At 45.7% G+C, this 17,264-nt stretch overlaps 1 protein-coding gene and 1 non-coding gene across 2 annotated transcripts in view; both read left to right on the top strand.

The window, feature by feature from the left end:
* Positions 1 to 630: 630 nt before the first annotated feature.
* Positions 631 to 17,264, top strand: part of LOC114681832 (protein NDRG3-like) — a 36,321-nt gene continuing 19,687 nt past the window's right edge. The window contains exons 1-6 of the mRNA XM_028855555.2: positions 631 to 1,072; positions 9,405 to 9,510; positions 11,175 to 11,295; positions 13,044 to 13,106; positions 13,864 to 13,924; positions 14,681 to 14,767. Of these exons, the coding sequence (XP_028711388.2) occupies positions 1,007 to 1,072; positions 9,405 to 9,510; positions 11,175 to 11,295; positions 13,044 to 13,106; positions 13,864 to 13,924; positions 14,681 to 14,767 (504 nt within the window). The 5' untranslated portion in view covers positions 631 to 1,006. The remainder of the gene's footprint in view (positions 1,073 to 9,404; positions 9,511 to 11,174; positions 11,296 to 13,043; positions 13,107 to 13,863; positions 13,925 to 14,680; positions 14,768 to 17,264) is intronic.
* Trnae-cuc lies at positions 2,135 to 2,207 on the top strand. Its single transcript has one exon. It is a non-coding gene; the product is annotated as a tRNA-Glu (tRNA).

Raw genomic sequence — 17,264 nt, 5'->3', positions numbered from 1 at the left:
AGAATTGCTACACTCTGGGGAAGCTGAGCAGAGCTCTGACAACCCAGGGGAACAGAGTTGTTACACTTGCATTAGGAAAACTTTTCCCAGAGCAAGGACTGTTAACGCTTAGCTGGGGAAACCATCCCCCACCAGAACAGAGCTGTAACCCTTCTGTTGGGATGGATACCTTTAGAGCTGTGGTAATCCTTGGCTTCTGACTGCCAGGATACCTTTCCCTTCAGAGCTGTAACATAACTCATACTCTAGCCTGATAAACAGAAACAATAAATTTTCATATTAGCAAAGATGTTGCTAGAATGGAGAAGAAATAATGACAGGCATGAAGTGATCATAATTTAACTGATAGGCGATAAAGGATCAGTGATAGTGCGACAATTCATTTAACTAAAGGAAGGGGACATGAGAAAGAGACCAGAGTTGGTAGTTATCTGATACTGGTACCACCCTAGCTCAAACTGTTTGGTTTGGTTTGGTTTGGTTTGGTTTGGTTTGGTTTTTTTTCCAGACAGGGTTTCTCTGTGTAAAAGCCCTGGCTGTCCTGGAACTTGATCTGTAAACCACAGAGATTCACCTGCTCTGCCTCCTGAGCTGGGATTAAAGGAGCACACCACCACACCAGGCTCTAGCTCAAACTGTTAACAGGCTCTCTGGTTAAGATGAATCTTTGGTTGACAGGACAAGGCAGTCAAGATAGATATTGATGTCAGCAGCCTTTATGAGCTTGGGTTGTTTCATAAGCCTGGAATGCTACAGCATGTTCATCAAGTATACAACCTCAGAGATAGATACCAGAGCCTGGGGGAAGCCACCTTGAGCTCCACCCTTTGATCACAGGCTGCCATTGTGGGTCACATTCTAGAATGCTAGTGTGGAAGTCCCTAAAGAAAGAGCCAGTAAGACAAATGAGGGTTGACTACAGCAGAAAGGTGGCGGCAGCTCACACCCTGAAGTGGTCTGACCATTGACTCAGCTCCACAGCCGGGTCTCTGCACCTCTTCCCCATATGGAGTCTCATTCAAGCTGTCCATATACTAGTTTACAACGGATATGTGTGCAAATCCCTGTGGAGGTGAGTGTCTTCCTTCTCTGCATGTTGTTCCTCTAGACAATTTATATTCACATTCTTCAAAAGGAAGATGAACCCCGAGACTTTGAGAACACAATAGGCCAAAATAGGGCAACACTCATTTTCCTCCAAATGACGTGGATTCTCCTTGTGGCTGACTAACTCCATTGTGTATATATGCCACATTTCCTTCTTCCATCTTGATAGCAGCTATGTGACTGAGGGGAGATGAAATCTCAGTGTAGCTCAGGAAATTTACATTTCCCTGAGAGCTAAGAATGTGTTTCTTACTTTATTATTATGTATTTTTATGGTGTGTATGATGGGAAGGGAAGGGTTGTACACAGGCCTTAGGGCACATATGGAGTCAGAGACAGTTTTGTGGAGTCTTTCCTCCTCTACTTGGGATCAGACTTGTATTTCCAGCCTGAGCAGCAAGGGCTTTACCTGCTGAGCCTCCTTACCACTCATGAATTTCTTTTATCTTCTGTCCAATTCACAAGCTCCTTTACTGACTTTATGATTTTTATACAAAACACGAACTCTGATGTTTTAAAAACTTAGTATTTTACATTTATCTATTTGTTTGTGAGTGATAGCCCTACATACCGTGGTGCAGTGGGGAGATAAGACAATTTGTGGGAGTCAGTTCTCTCCTCCCACTCTGTGGGCTCTGGGAATTGAACTCAGGGCATCAGGCTTGGCAGCAAGTGCCTCTACCCACTGAGCCATCTTGATGGCCCCCCACGTTTAATTTTTTTGGGTTCTTTATGTATTTACTACCACCTATACAGTGATGAAAGGTTTTCTCACACACTATGCACTGTCTCTTGGCTCTGCTGATTGCTTTGCTGTCCAGAGCTTTTCCTTTGATGTAATCTCATTTATCAGTTATTATTTCCTGGGCTGTTGGAGCTCCTTTAGAAAGTCCTTGCCTATGCCTTAGCTTGAAGTGTTTGCTCTAGCATTTCACTTTGCAGTCTTACATTAAGGCCTTTGATTTATTTGGAACTGATCATTGCAGATATTGAGAGATAGGAATGTAGCTGAAGTTTTTCTGTGCCTGCACGGCTAGCTCAGGTGGTAGAGCATGAGACTCTCAATCTCAGGGTCGTGGGTTCATGCCCCACATTGGGTGCCAATTGTAGATGAATTTCTAAACAGTCTTATTAAATAAGAAACACAGAGCCAAATACAGAGGTAGGTGCAAGCCATAGAGATCAGAGCAATAGCCACCAACTAACCTTAGCTCACCATGCTGCCATAGCTTCCCAAGAGAGCTTCTTCCTGTCTAACCTGCGCCTTTATTGCCTTCCTGTTCTGCCTTCTCATTGGCTCTAAGCCCAGCCACATCACTTCCTCATCACTGCCTGTTTATACAGACCTCCAGGTCTCTATGGTTGGTACTGGCATGTGTCACCACGCTTGGCTGTGTCCTTGAACACACAGAGACTCTGCCTACCATGTGATCGGATTAAGGGCATGTGCTACCACTGCCTGACTTCTGTTTATGGCTGACTGTGACCTCTGATCTCCAGGCAAACTTTATTTATTAACATACAAATAAAATATCACCACATAGGAATCTACCTTCATTTTCTACATGTGGCTATCTGGTTTCCCCAGCATTATTGGCTGAGAGATACTCTTTTCTGAAGTATTTGAGCACCTTTGTCAAAGTCAGGTGGCTGTAGTTGCCTGGGTTTATTTCTGGGTCCTCTAGTCTATTGCATTGATCTACATGTCTGCTTTTATGCCTGTACCATGCTGTCTTTATAGTTTTGTAGGATAATTTTGTCTTGAACTCCTTGTCAGATTAGTATGGCTCCACTAGCTTGCCTGGCTTCCATGTGCTTGGGACTTCAACATCTACCCTTCCCCTCTCCGTTTCTGTCTTTAGTGAGGTATGTTTGTCACAGACAACCAACCACTGGATCTTGGTTTTTTGTTTTTGTTTGTTGGTTTGTTTATTTGTTTTTCAAGACAGGGTGTCTCTGTGTGGCTGGCTGTCTTGGAACTCACTTTGTAGACCAGGTTGGCCTCAAACTCAGAGATCCAACTGCCTCTGCCTCCCAAGTGCTGGGAGTAAAGGAGTGTGCCACCACTGCCCGGCTTGGATCTTGTTTTGAATCCAGAAAGCTCATCTTGTTTTGGAGAATTAGGGTGACTTATACTTGGGCCATTATTGGTGGGTTTGCTGATTCCTATTATTTTGCTGGTTGTTTTCTTGGCTGGTTTGGATATTATATGTGTTTTTAGCGAGATTTGCTGTGTTACTGAGTTAGACGTGAGTTGGAATGAGTCTTCCTCAGTTCTCACTTGTTCAAGTATTTCTCTTATGAAATGAATCCTTTCTGTGCTCTGTTATTGAAACCACCCTCCTTTCTCCCCTGGTGTCATATTCCTTTGTGTCCTCTGAAGGTTTCTGCTCTCTTAGTTTCTACCTCAGCCCTTTCTAATCCATGAACATCCATACCATGTCTCTTGATCATGCATCATTTCTTGAATGCTTTGGTCATATCTTTTTTAAAATTAGAAAATTGCACATGTGTGTATGTGTGCACATGCCATGGTACTTGTGTGTTGGCCAGAAAACAGCTTGCAGTGACCTGTTTAGAGTGACCTTTACTTGACTCATAAAGCTCTTTTTTCTTTTTTGCATATTTATATGTAATGTGTGTACTTGACTATATGCAAGTTCACATATGTGTACATCTATATATGTGCACATGAACCAAATAAGGAAATAAATGCAAAGGCTCAGTAAGAAAACCAGCCCTTGTGTTTATTTCTGTATTTCATCCATATGCTCAAACTACACTCTCACAGGTGGTTAGGTAAAAGAGTCTATAAGTCATTAAAATAAAACTGTCTCTATTTTTCTATGCTGCCATATACTGGCACAAGAACCAAAGCTATGCACCTAAATTCGCCAGTCTCTTAGGCCTAGGATGCTTGAAAAGAATTTCAGGTGAAATACACTGTTAAAAGTTCTTGGAAAGCCAGGCAGCAGTGGCGTTCATTTTTAATCCCAGCACTTGGGAGGCAGAGCCAGGCAGATCTCTGTGAGTTCGAGGCCAGCCTGGTCTACAGAGCGAGATCTAGGACAGGCACCAAAACTACAGAGAAACCCTGTCTCAAAAAAACGAAAAACAAAACAAAACAAAAAGTTCTTCGGAAAGTTATGAGTGCATATGAAATTCATAGCAGGAAACAGCTGATATATTAAACAAAATAACACCAAATACCCCTTGAGATTTGGCTTAATCCTCTGGAAGAATGCCTTGATTTTTCCAGGTATAGCTTTAACATAATTCAGCTGAATTCTTCCTATAATCCTGCAGCTCGTAACAAAGGGACAATGAGGAAAAAGCTAGGTCAGATAAGAGAAGAGAAGAGAAGAAATGAGCCAGGCATGATGGCTCAGGAGGCTTTATACTGCCAGCATTCTGGAGACTGAAGCAGGAGAGTCTTTATAAGTTCAGGCTCTGTCAGAGACAGACAGACAGACAGAGGAGAGAGAGGGAGGGAAGGAGAGAGAGAAAATATGGATGCTTAGAGGCACAAAAAAGTAAGACAATCATAAGAAGAAAACAAAAACAAAAAAGCTTTCTAGAAATAAAAGTTATACTAACAGTGAAGGCAAAGAAAAGGGACAGGAAGAGTCTGTGCCTTCTGTGTCCACGAATGTCACAGCCTGTTGAAAGAACGGTAAGACGCTGGTGGTGGAGCTGGTTACTGTGTGGAAAGGTCACAGCCATGGCCACAACTACCTAGTTACAGAAAGATTTTTTTTTTTTCCTTTCGGAGCTGAGGACCGAACCTAGGCCCTTGGACTTGCTAGGCAAGCGCTCTACCACTGAGCTAAATCCCCAACCCCCCAGAAAGCTTTATTAGGAGGAAGAGGGGTGGGGTACAAGAAAACCAGGCCTGGGAAGGAGCACGTGCGTGCGGAAAGCAAGGGAAAGACGGTGGGGTGGGGGGAGAGCAGAGCAGAGCAGAGAGAGGGTGGGGTCTGTGTCCGGCTTTTAAGGGCTCCCAGTAAAGAACTACAACACCCGTGTGCTGACTGCATGACCAGGCCATGCACACGTCGTCGCCAGCACACACTGATGACGTAAGACACTGGACCCTGAACTGCGCATGTGTAGCTGGAGTAAAGGCAGAATTCTAACACCCGTGGTGGGATTGGGAGTGGTGGTCTCCCTGAACTGCGCATGTGTAGCTGGAGTGAAGGCAGAATCCCTGAACTGCGCATGTGTAGCTGGGGTAAAGGCAGGATTCTAACACCCGTGGTGGGATTGGGAATGGTGGTCTGTTGATATTTGGTCTCTTGGCTTGCCTACCATCCCAATAGGGCTAGGCCTGAACCAATCAAAGGCCAGATGTCTGATGGATGCCTCCATCCTAGAACTTCCTTCCTGTGCACACCAGGAGCCCTGATGGTCGTCGCACTTAGCTTTTCAATCTGTGGGCCAGGAAGAGTCTCACGACAGAGATGCCTCTTTCCCTCCTCCCCAACCCTGCATACCATGGGATGGCTAATATCTAAGCAAAGGAAGCTCTTTGAGTGTGTTGGAGAACAGGCCTGTCACAGTGCCTCCGTATCTCATCCAACAGGAAGATGGCTATGCAAATCAAATGCTTTCCTGAACTTGAGCTTTGAAATTCTCAGCATGCAGGCCTGAAACCACATGACAGGTGATTTCAGACACTGTGTCAGTGTTCAGTCTCAACCAAGGACACCTTTCTCAAGATAGTGCCTTGGTGTGGTTCTCTGGTGTGTGTGTGTGTGTGTGTGTGTGTGTGTGTGTGTGTGTGTGTGTGTGTGTGAAAATGGATTTCTTAGTGTTAGCTTGCCACACAGGAGCAGCTGAAACTACAACACCAAATTCCCCCACCGGATTTTTGAAAAGCTTCTGTTTACTTTTACGTGTATGAAGGTTTTGCCTGTGTATTTGTGTATTGTGCGCATGTCTGACACCCAGGGAGAGGAGACCAGCACATCAGATCTTCTGGAACTAGGGTTACAACAACAGCTGTGAGCTGCCAAGGTAGGTTCTGGGAACCGAATCTGGGTCCTCTTCAAGAGCAGCAAGTGCTCTTAACCACGGGGCTCTCTCTAGCCCCCAGCCCCACTGGTTTTAAGACATAAAAACTGCAGGCCTGCCCTCTGGTGAAGCTGCTGCTCCTCACCGGGGGTGACTGACTGGCTGTTTGCACGTGGCCTCTGCTCCCTCTCCGCACCACACACTGCTGCGATGAAGAGCGAGCGGGGCCCTTGCTGGGCTGGTTACCCTGCCGCTGTGCATCCTTTATGCTCTCTCTGCTGCTTTCAACTGTTCCGTCTGCTCAGCTGTGGTTTCTTACTTCCTTTCTTTCTTTCTTTCTTTCTTTTCCTTTTTTTTTTTTTTTTTTTTGTCTTTCTGAGTCAGGCTTACATTTTTAAATAGAGTATATTTTTATTTATTCCTTGGCAATTTCATATGTTCAAGCAATATATCTTGATCATATCTACCCCCAAACTCTTCCTTCCCACTCCAATGCACCCCCAACGTGTCCCCCTCCCCTTTCCCGTCCCTTCCCTTTTTAATTCTCTGTCCTCCATCATCATGAGAAAAATGCTCACGCAGCAATAGTTGATTTCTTTCTGGTCCTCCTTCCCAAACCCTGTGCTTTCTTTCTAAGCCAGTTCACATCTCATTCAACTCCACGTCTCTTCCATCATTTAAACCATCAAATGGCATTTAACAGAAGAAAGCAGCAGCAGGAAGCAGCCGCAGTATCTCGCCCTCATGCCTGACCTTATCTGTCTACTGCAGCCGGGGGTCGAGGGTTTGATACACTGCTGTCCCACAGGGTGGTGAACAGCTGTAATCCCAGCACTTGGGGGCTGAGGTTATTGATGCTGAGTTTGAGACCAGCCTGAACTGCCTAGCAAGACTATCTCAGAAAACAAAAGCAAAACATAAAAAAAAAAAAAAAAAAAAAAAAAAGATGGGCTGGAGAGATGGCTCAGAGGTTAAGAGCACCGACTGCTCTTCCAGAGGTCCTGAGTTCAATTCCCAGCAACCACATGGTGGCTCACAACCATCTGTAATGAGATCTGGCGCCCTCTTCTGTATACTTAATAAATAAATAAATAAATAAATAAATAAATAAATAAATAAATAAATAAATAAAAAACAGACCACGAAGCCATGTGTACGCTCACATCTGTACTCTGAGCATGTGGGAGGCGGGCGCAGGAGGATTGTCATGAGTAGCATCCTGGGCTACAGAGTTATCTGTTTATTTGAGGGGCACACAGCACTCATGTAGAAACCAGGGGATATCTTGAAGGAGCTGTTTCTTTGCTTCTACCATGTGGGGATGGAAATCAAGTTGTCAGGCTCGGCAGCAAGTGCTGAGCCATCTCACTGGCCCGTACTGTGGAGGCGTAGTAATATCCCATCAGCTTGACGGTTCTTCTGCGTCCTCAGCAGAGACGCAGCTCACTGTCGAGAAGGCGTTATGTCGGAAGCCCTTTGTCGGTTTGGTTTTGTTTTAAGATAGGTTCTCTAATGCAGGTGAACTCCTGGCATAGCCAAGGACGACTTTGAACTTCTGGTTCTCCTGCCTGCAGCTCCTGGGTTCTGTCATTAAAGGCATTCACCACTGAGCACAGTGGGTTTTGAATTTTAAATCTCATCCTACCTGACGTGAAACTGACAGGTGCAGACGTCAGCAATCTCACCGACTCATTAACTAATCATATTGTTTATTTGGGGAAATGTTAAAGTTGGAAAAGACTAGAATAGACCTCAGCGTTCTGCCCCCTCTTCCTCCCCATCCAACATTCTCTGTGCTGCAGGCACCTCAACACTACCAATTGTGTTGCAGGGATCTTAAAAGGTCTTATTAATAAAATCAAACCTGAGACCAGGTATTGGAGTCAATGCTGGTAGATCAGAGAGACAGAACAAGCCACAGCCGGATCCTCAGCTGGTCTTGTTTCCTCAAACTGGAGGCCTCTGAGTCCTCATCCAGAATGGGTCTCAGCTGAACTGTGCTGCTAGAAGCCTGAAAGCTTAACCAGCTCTAGTTTCTGGTCCTCACGCCTTATATACCTTTCTGCTTTCTACCATCACTCCCTGGGATTAAAGGCATGATGAGTCACCTTGCCTGTCTGTATCCTTGAACACATGGATTTCTGCCTCTGGAATGCTAGGATTAAAGGCGTGTGCTACCACTGCCTACCCTTTATGTTTAATATTGTGGCTGCTCTGTCTCTGACCCCAGATAAGTTTATTAGGGTGCACAATATTTGGGGGAACACAATACCACACGATTGCAAACCTTTCTGGCTTCGCTCAGTTCCCTGAGCTGAGCTCTACTCTGACTGCTTCTCAACTTAGTTTCGCTTTGGTTCCTGTCTTACGGGATATATAGGACAAACTGCCCAGCACACCTTAAACCAGGAGCAGTCCAGGATGTCTTAGCATGTGAGGAAAGCCACGAGGTACAACAAAACCCACTATTAGAGTTTATCAAGAGAAGGAACAGAGGGAAATGTGCTTAGGCCTATGGAAGACGGTGCTGGGAGAGAAAGAGGGGAAAAAAGGAAGGAGGGGGGAGGAGTCTGTGACCTGCTTTTTATGGAACCCCCCCCCCCCCGCCATGCCCCGCCCCACATGCACCTATGGGCTCACATAGCATAGACTTCGTGATCACGCAGCACATGGATTACCTGGACATAAGGGATGACTAAGCCTCTTGCTTGGCTACTGGACAGCGCATGTGCAGTCATGTAGCAACCGTGGGGAACAGGATGTATGTGTGATGCCGATGCCCCCTTTGATGTGAACTCCCTTGCCAGGTGTAAAATCCTGTCTCTTAGCTAAGGACTCACAGTGTCCCATTATGGTGCCTGCCAGCATCTGTGAAAGAGGATTGCGGCACGGAGCAGCAGCTGGGTTCGAACAGTAAATTTGCACTCCACTGGAAGAATCTGCAGAAGACACGCGTTGAGAGGCTTTGAAACCTGATTTTTTTACTCAGAAGGAATTTGATGTTTCTGTTTCCTTAACTGAACTCCCAGGTCTTTCCTGGCTCCTTTTCCAACTTGCTGATCTCCTTCCCACAGCCAACTGCAAATTTATTCCCAGCAAATATTTCCTGGACTCATAAAGTGAGCTTTTCAGATGTAAAGTGGGTCTTTTTCCTATGTATTTGTTTCTCTATTGTCTATCTAGATAGAAGAATTACAAAGTAGGAATACTATGTGTAACAGCATCTCTCTGGTGGGCTTATAGTTCATGAAGCCTTTCTAAGACCTCACACTGTCTTGTTACAGGAACATGACATAGAAACACTCCATGGTATAGTCCACGTCACCATAAGGGGCTCCCTGAAAGGAAATAAACCAGTAATCCTGACGTACCATGACATCGGGCTTAACCGTATGTATTTGATTTTGCACGTTTCCCTTTTTAAAGAAAATATTTACTTTTGTTTCATGTGTCTGAGTGTTTGCCTGTGTGTATACATGTGCACTACATTCATGCAGTACCTGTGGAGGCCAGAAGAGGATGTTGGATCCTCCAGAACTGGAGTTACAGGTAATTGTGAACCATCATATGGATGCTGGAGTTGAACCCAGGTCCTTTGCGAGAGCAATAAGTGCTCCTAACCACTGAGCCATCTCTTCAGCCCCAAACAGGTTTCCCTCTTTACATGTATAATCTTTGTATTAAAGAACACGATAATAGCATTCTAGTAAGACAGATACATCCCTCCTCTGTCTTAACACCTTTTCAAATTAATGGCAGGTTAACATTCCGGGGGAATGAACAGGGTCAAGTATGTTGAAGGAACTGAAATTACATTTTACATTTGTGTCATGTCTTCTAAAGGATAGATTATCTGATAAACTGAGTAAGAAATTAGAACTGAGGTCATATATAAATAGAAAGAAACAGCATCTCTCTACATAATCCTGGCTGTCCTGGAGCTCACTATGTAGATCAGGCTGGCTTTGAATTCACAGAGATCCGCCTGACTGTGCTGAAATTAAAGGCGTACACCATCATGCCCAGCCTTGAAATCTGATTTCTTTTTATTCATATCCCAGGTTAGAAAATTCCAGAGTTTAAGGGTTTTGAATTCAGTAGTAAAAATCTTATTCCTACAGACTTTTCTACCTGGTATAGGTTGAGCTGCCCTTAACCTAAAAATTCAGAATCTAAAATGCTATAAATTTGAATTGAGTGCTGACAGAGAACACCTAGACACAACAAAGAGCCAGCAGCACTACAGATGCTTAATGTGTGTGCATATTCCGGGTCAGTCCCCACGTCCCCCAAACAGCAATGATCTTAAAAATTACTTCAGGCTATGAGTATGAGGTATATGTAAAACTAAGTTTATTTCATGCTAATCTTTCGGCCAATCCCCAAGATGTCTCATTACACATCTACAAATATTTCCAAAGCTGAAATCCATACCAAATCCACTAAGCATTTCAGAAGTGGCTACTCAATGAACAGTATAGAAAGAATTAGGCTCTAGCCATGGGGCCAGACCCTCCAAACCTGTAGCCTTCATGCTGTTCTGGCTCTGAGTGCTGAGTTGAGAGCCCAGGGCTGATCTTTAGCATGAGAAGTGATGAGGGCCCTACACTACGAGGGTAAAAATGAAGCAGCATCTCCTCCTTGCACATAGCAGTTCTGACAAAGCCCCATGTGATGACCAGCAGCTGAGGATGTCCTCTAGCCAGGGTCAGGGGAAGGTCAGGGTCTCCTCATCAGGGAGAGGAAGAAGGTGCATGGAGACAGCACTGAGGTAGAAGATGACTTGTGCACCACCAGGAAACCCAGCCAACCTCCGCAAGGTGGTTCCTACTCTGAACCCACTGCTAGAGTTGGGAAGCAGCTGTTCTCCAGGCACTGAGGGGCCTCCTGTGCGGTCTCCTTGAGAGCTCGAGTCACAGGCTTTGTGCAGAGCCCTGGCTCAAGTGGACCGCTGCTGAGAAGGGAGTGAGAGGAGAGTGGCCTGGCACTGCTGGGCAGAGGAGAACTGGGGAGAGCTGGAGAACTTGTGATCCACAGCTGTTCTCATCTCATAGATAAATCCTGTTTCAATACCTTCTTCAACTTCGAGGATATGCAGGAGATCACCCAGCACTTTGCTGTCTGCCACGTGGACGCCCCAGGCCAGCAAGAAGGGGCACCTTCCTTCCCAACAGGGTAAGGCCCTAGGGAAGATCTCTGGGAGGCATGCAGGCCAAAGAACCAACGGGTGAACCGGTTGTGGGGGCCTTGGTATGTTTCCCTCCCTGTGACGGTATCACACTTACAGGTGGTGCTGCTTGCCTGTCTTGCTGCCCCTGGTCTCAGAAGCCTGTGTGTAAGTGTGTTGAGGACTGTTGTGTGTTTTCACAGAGAGAGGAATGCCTCTTCCTGGCCAGCACCTGTGTGCCTATAGTCCCAAGGCAGAATGTGTCTGGAACACCCACTTCTCACGGACTCTGATCTGTCCCCTGACTCCTTTGTTTTACATTTGTCACATGTGTCTCTTCCTAAAGTGCCCAACACATAGGCTGAACCCAGTTCAGCCTTCGAGCTTGCCAGTCTGGGAGTTCCTTTCCATCTGAGTTCCCACCTAGAGATGGATTTTGGACACCTGGGGAACCATTTACCCTGGAGCCATCTTGACAGGCAAGGGCACCATCTGACTGGCCTTGGCACTCAACATCATCCTAAACTAGCTCTGCATGTCAGCGTCACAGACTCCCAAGTGCCCCCTGGGCAGGGTGCCAGTGAGTGCTTTGGAGGGAGGAGGGAGACCTTCCCCTCTTGTGTGTGCTTCATTTCCTAGTGACTTCTGGAGCTTAAACATTCCAAAGATAATGGAGAGTCTGCACCTGCATAGAAGCCAGGCTCTTGTTGTTTAAATGCTTGTTGTTAGCGCCCTTGATCCACAGAACCCTAGAGGGTCTGTGTCAGTGTACAAATAAATAGCTGAGCTGGGATTCCAACCCAAGAAGTCTTGTTATAGAATCTTAGTTGACCTTTCCAAGCTGTTGTGTCTCTCAAAGACAGGTTGTCATTCGCCCAGGTGATATCCATCAAGATTTTTCCTGACTTGTGCATAAATAGTTTTGAGAACCCTCTATCCCTTATAGTGTTTACCACATACACTCTGAGCTCCCTGTTAGTTATAGAGCCCATCCTGCCTCCTTCTATAGGAGCCCATTTACTATATACATACACACATACACATACACACACTTACTCTAGTACAATATGTATTATCCTAAGTGAAATAAATGACATTTATTCTGAGGAACCCAAGTTTTATAATGGAGCATAGGCCTAGGAAACTGTGTTTCCTGTTATATTTAACTGCCTAAATATGATTGGCAGACTGCGAGCTACTTCCTGAGTTGACTCTTGCTGCTGAACATTCCTGAGCCTGGGAGCGAATGTTAAGGGTTTGGAAATTGCACATAGTGGGCCATCTAACCAGTTCTCTTCCTATAGCTTCCTCTGTCATAAAGAGTGTGGACTTTTACTCCCTTCCTCACAGGGCAGTCATGGAGGATTATGGAGCAGGCCACAGTTGTTTCTAGGCACCACATCACATCCTTTGAGCCTTTGGTTTAAAAAAAAAAAAAAAAAAAAAAAAAAAACAAGCCGGGCAGTGGTGGTGCATGCCTTTAATCCCAGCACTCAGGAGGCAGAGGAAGGCAGATCTCTGTGAGTTCGAGGCCAGTCTGGTCTCCAAAACGAGTTCCAAGAAAGGCGCAAAGCTACACAGAGAAACCCTGCCTCAAAAAAACCAAAACCAAAACAAACAAATAAACAAAAACAACAACAACAAAACAAACAAACAAAAACCCTGTTTCTCTAAGACTGCTGGACTGGTCAAGGTCTCCTAGTGACTGGGAACTGTGGGTGCTTTCTAATTCAGAAGGTGTCCTTCTGGGTTTCAGGTATCAGTACCCCACCATGGATGAGCTAGCCAAAATGCTGCCTCGAATTCTTATACACTTAAGGTGAGTCCCAACTCCAGTCTTCCATTCGGCGCTCCTCATTGTTGCAAATCAAACCCAGGCTTCCACTCCTACCAACAGGTGCTGTGCCGCTGAGCTACCTCCCCCACCCCCTAGTCTTCTGTTTTCAGTCTTCCTTTTGTGTCAGTCTCTTGCAAATGTAATTTAGTGAGCAAAAGATGAGTTAGTTAGGACATCAGCTGCTTTCTAAACGGTCGCCATAAAATGCCTTAAACAAAGCGGGACTGGAGGTGTAGCTCAGTGATAGTGCAAGCACTGAGCTCTGAGGTTGATCGTTAGCACCTTCAACACAAAGAAAACATGGGATGGACTAAAGTGGGTGGTAACTGATGGCAACATTCCCAGGTAGATTTGACAGAATTTGCTGATGGATTTGAGGTAGTGGGACAATGAAGATGAATTCCAGATTTCAGGCATTGTTCATTTACCCGTAAAGGCAAATTTTAAAGTAGGTAGTATGGCTGCTGGGAATTGTAACCATGAGGTCCTAGGTTCAATCCTCAGCGGGTGGGGTTGTGAAAGAGAAAAAGAAAAAGAAAGGAGAGGGAGGAGAGAGGAAGGAGGGGAAAAGTGTTTTTGTCAAATAAGGAGGGTACTAACGCTTGAGACTACAAACAAAAAGCTTACCCAAGTTCCCACCGCTCCTAAGTGTGAGCCTGGCTATGCCCCCCGGCTTGTATTCCTTCCATTATACAAAGACGCCAGTAAACACTGTCAATTGTCCGTCTGCCTTGTTCAGTGTGAAGAGCATCATTGGTATTGGAGTGGGAGCAGGAGCCTACATCCTCAGCCGATTCGCGGTAAGTACAGGAAGGATTAGTCTCAACTCCTGAGGCAGAGAGTGGGGGGGTCCCAGCCAGGTGCCTGCTTGTGTTGGCTTTGTAAGTTCCAGCTGTTCAAGCCACATGTGTGTGTCAAGGCTTGCTTTGTGTGTAGAGGATCTGAAAATCCACACATGAGGACAGGACACTGTAGAGACCCAGATGCGGCTTCTGGGGGGATTGTTAAAGCCATGAAAAGTGAGCTTGAGAAGAACTGACACCATAATGTGACAAACAATGGGACTTCACTTTCCTACCAAACCCTGTGGAAGGAAGGACTCTTGCTGGGACGTTCCTCCTGGATCCCAGGAACGTGGTTTTGAGGGTGGCACTGCCTATTCAGTGGCTTCAGGAAAAACCTTTCAGGAGCCTGTGTTGGACACAGCAGCCCACAGAAGCCCCTATGGCAAGTGTTTTAGCACACTTGTTCCTAAGGAAGTCCCCCTAGGAGTTGAACCACTGCAGCATGCTGTCCTCTGCTGGAGCAACAGAACTCGGGTCTTCCCTAAGCCCCATGCAAGGGAAGATATCTTGACAGCATTTTGAGAGACTGGTTTCCAGGTGCTGGGTCAGATTTCCAGAGCTATTATTGTCTGTAGGTGCTCCAGAGCACCTCTCTGCAGTCTTCCTTCCAGACAGAGGCAGTGAGATTTAGCACAAACCTGCTGACCATGTCGACTGCTTTAAGAGAGCGGGAGTGGGAGTCTCACACAGTTGTCTCTGTCTCTCTCTCAGCTCAATCATCCAGAGCTGGTAGAAGGTCTTGTGCTCATTAACGTTGACCCGTGTGCTAAAGGCTGGATTGATTGGGCAGCTTCCAAAGTAAGTACTAAATGACGGTGTCCATCTGTTCATTTTCTGGTCCTCCTCCTCTCCTCTTCTTCCTTCTTGTCCTCTTCCCCTTATCCCGTCTTCCTCCCCCACCTGTCAGTGGTACTAGAGATTCAACCCATGGTCTCATGTATGTATACTAGGGTACCATTTCATCACTGAACTCACACCCCAGCTCTCATTTTTACCCTGAGACAGGATCTCACTAAATTGCTCAGACTAGCCATGATCTTGTGACCCTTGAGTCTCCTAAGAAGCTTGGGTTTCAGGCCCAGGTCACCAAACTAGACTTCTCTTGTTCCTTCATAAAAATAGCTTGGCTTTTTAACTTGTCGTAAAGTTTTATTTATTTTTATTGTATGTACTTTTTTGTGTACTTATTTTTATTTTATTATTTCATGTTTTGCCTGCATGTATATCTGTGCACCATGTGTGTACAGTTCCACACAGCCATCTTCCCAGCCCCCGGCCTTTGGTGACTACTCTGTTATAAATGTCTTTTACCCATCACCATGTATCTCTTATTAAAAGATGTTCTACATATAAGTCTTTTGCTAGATACATGTATTACTTAGATTTGTGTAGCTGGGACCAAATTTACCCAAGAGAACAACAGAGGCAAGATCTTTTTTGACCCACAGTTTCAGACATTTCAATCTGTTGGGGCCGAGAGGCGATGGCATAATGAAGCAGTTGACATCTGGGCACTGGAGAAGAGGCAGTACAGACTCCACCCACTCCCCCCACCCCACCCTCCCCCGTGGCCTGATTTCTCTCCCTACATTGTACTGCCTTCTAATAATAAATACCAGGGCATTATGAGTCCAGGAAACTAATCCATTCGCCAGGTCAGAAACCCAGGGTCCGGTGGTTTGGGAAAGCCCATCAGCTATATACTGAAAGATGTGCCTTAGTGATTGTCTAAGCATCCTCTTTACTGTGTGTAGTTTAGGTATTTATTTTTATTGAATGGGCTCTTCGTTTGTGGTCGTTTTAGACAGGATCTTACTCTGTAGCCCAGACTATCAGCGAACTTGTGGCATTCCTCCTGACTCAGCCTCCCAAGTGCTGGGGTTGCAGGTATGAGTCTTCTTACCCAGTCACTTGTTGCTTTATTTTGAGATAGGCCATGACATATCCCAGGCTGGCTTTGAACTCCCTATTGTAGCTGAGGATGATGCCCTCGAGCCTCTGATTCTCCTGCCATCAGCTCCCAGATTCTGGCGTTACAGGTCTGCACTACCATGCCCAGGTCCTAAAACAACTGGTGTGCCTCTGGATGGAGGTCAGAGGACAACTTTAGGGAGTCCGTTTTGCCTTCTTCCTCGCTAAAACAGTCTCTCTTGTTTCTGCTACTGAGCAGCTTACTCCAGGCCATCTGGCTTTTTTACAGGGGTTCCCTGGGTTCTGGGGATTAACTCAGGTCATCAGGCTTAAGTAGCTAACACTTTGATCCACTGAGCCAGATCCTGGTAGAAGTGCTAGGCAAGTGATTTTATTTTTGTTGTCGTTTTGTATGTGTGTGTGTAAGTGTGGGTGCATGTGTGCCTTGATGCTCCTGTAGAGGCCACAGAACAACTTGCACAAGTTGATTCTCTCCTTTCACCATGGAGGTTCTAGGGCTTGAACTCTGGTCCTCAGGCCTGGCAGGAAGGGCCCTTGCTGGAGCCAACGTTCATCACTCGTACCTAAGTATCTGCGTTTGTTGTTATGTGGTGAAACAGGACTTCATTGCAGGCCTGGCTCACCTGGAACCAACCGTCAGGCGAAGCAGTGTGGCCTTGAAATAGCAGCAGTTCTCCTACCACTGCCTCAGAGGGCTGGGGTCACAGGCGTGGGCACCGGCTTGGCTTCCTAGGCATTCCTCAGTACAGTCAGGCTGGCTAACAGAATCAACCCTGGAAATATATGAACCTCATCAGGACAGCCAGGGCTAAACAGAGAAACTCTGTCTCAAATTAAATAAGCAAACAAACAAACAGATAATTTGTACCTGCCAGGCGATGGTGACAAACACCTTTAATCCCAGCAATGGGGAGGCAGAGGCAGGTGGATCTTTGTGAGTTCCAGGCAGGCCTGGTCTATGGAGCAAGTTCCAGGACAGGCTCCAAAGCTACACAGAGAAACCCTGTCTCAAAACAAACAAACAAATAAGTAAATAAATAATTTGCTCCTCGAATATCTTCTGTCTATGGACTGCAGTTTTCCTTTCTTGATGAATAAAATGAATGAATGAATGATTGTTGATGTTTGCTATCTGAAAAAGGAAGAAATTTAATTAACCCTGAAGATATATCAAAGGAGAGAGGAAACGGAAAGGCATGCTATTGACTTTATTAATATAAGCAATCACTGAGCTAAATGAATTAAAAAAAAAAAAGTCAAGGGGGGCCAGGGAGATGGCTCAGTAGGCACAAGCACTTGTCTTGTGGGCCGCAAGAATGTATTATAGAGATTCAGCTGTGGATTAAAGCTGTACCTTGACCGG

Source organism: Peromyscus leucopus, chromosome 4 (assembly GCF_004664715.2).
Source record: "Peromyscus leucopus breed LL Stock chromosome 4, UCI_PerLeu_2.1, whole genome shotgun sequence".
Classification (NCBI taxonomy): domain Eukaryota; kingdom Metazoa; phylum Chordata; class Mammalia; order Rodentia; family Cricetidae; genus Peromyscus; species Peromyscus leucopus.
This window is presented reverse-complemented; position numbering and strand designations above follow the sequence as displayed.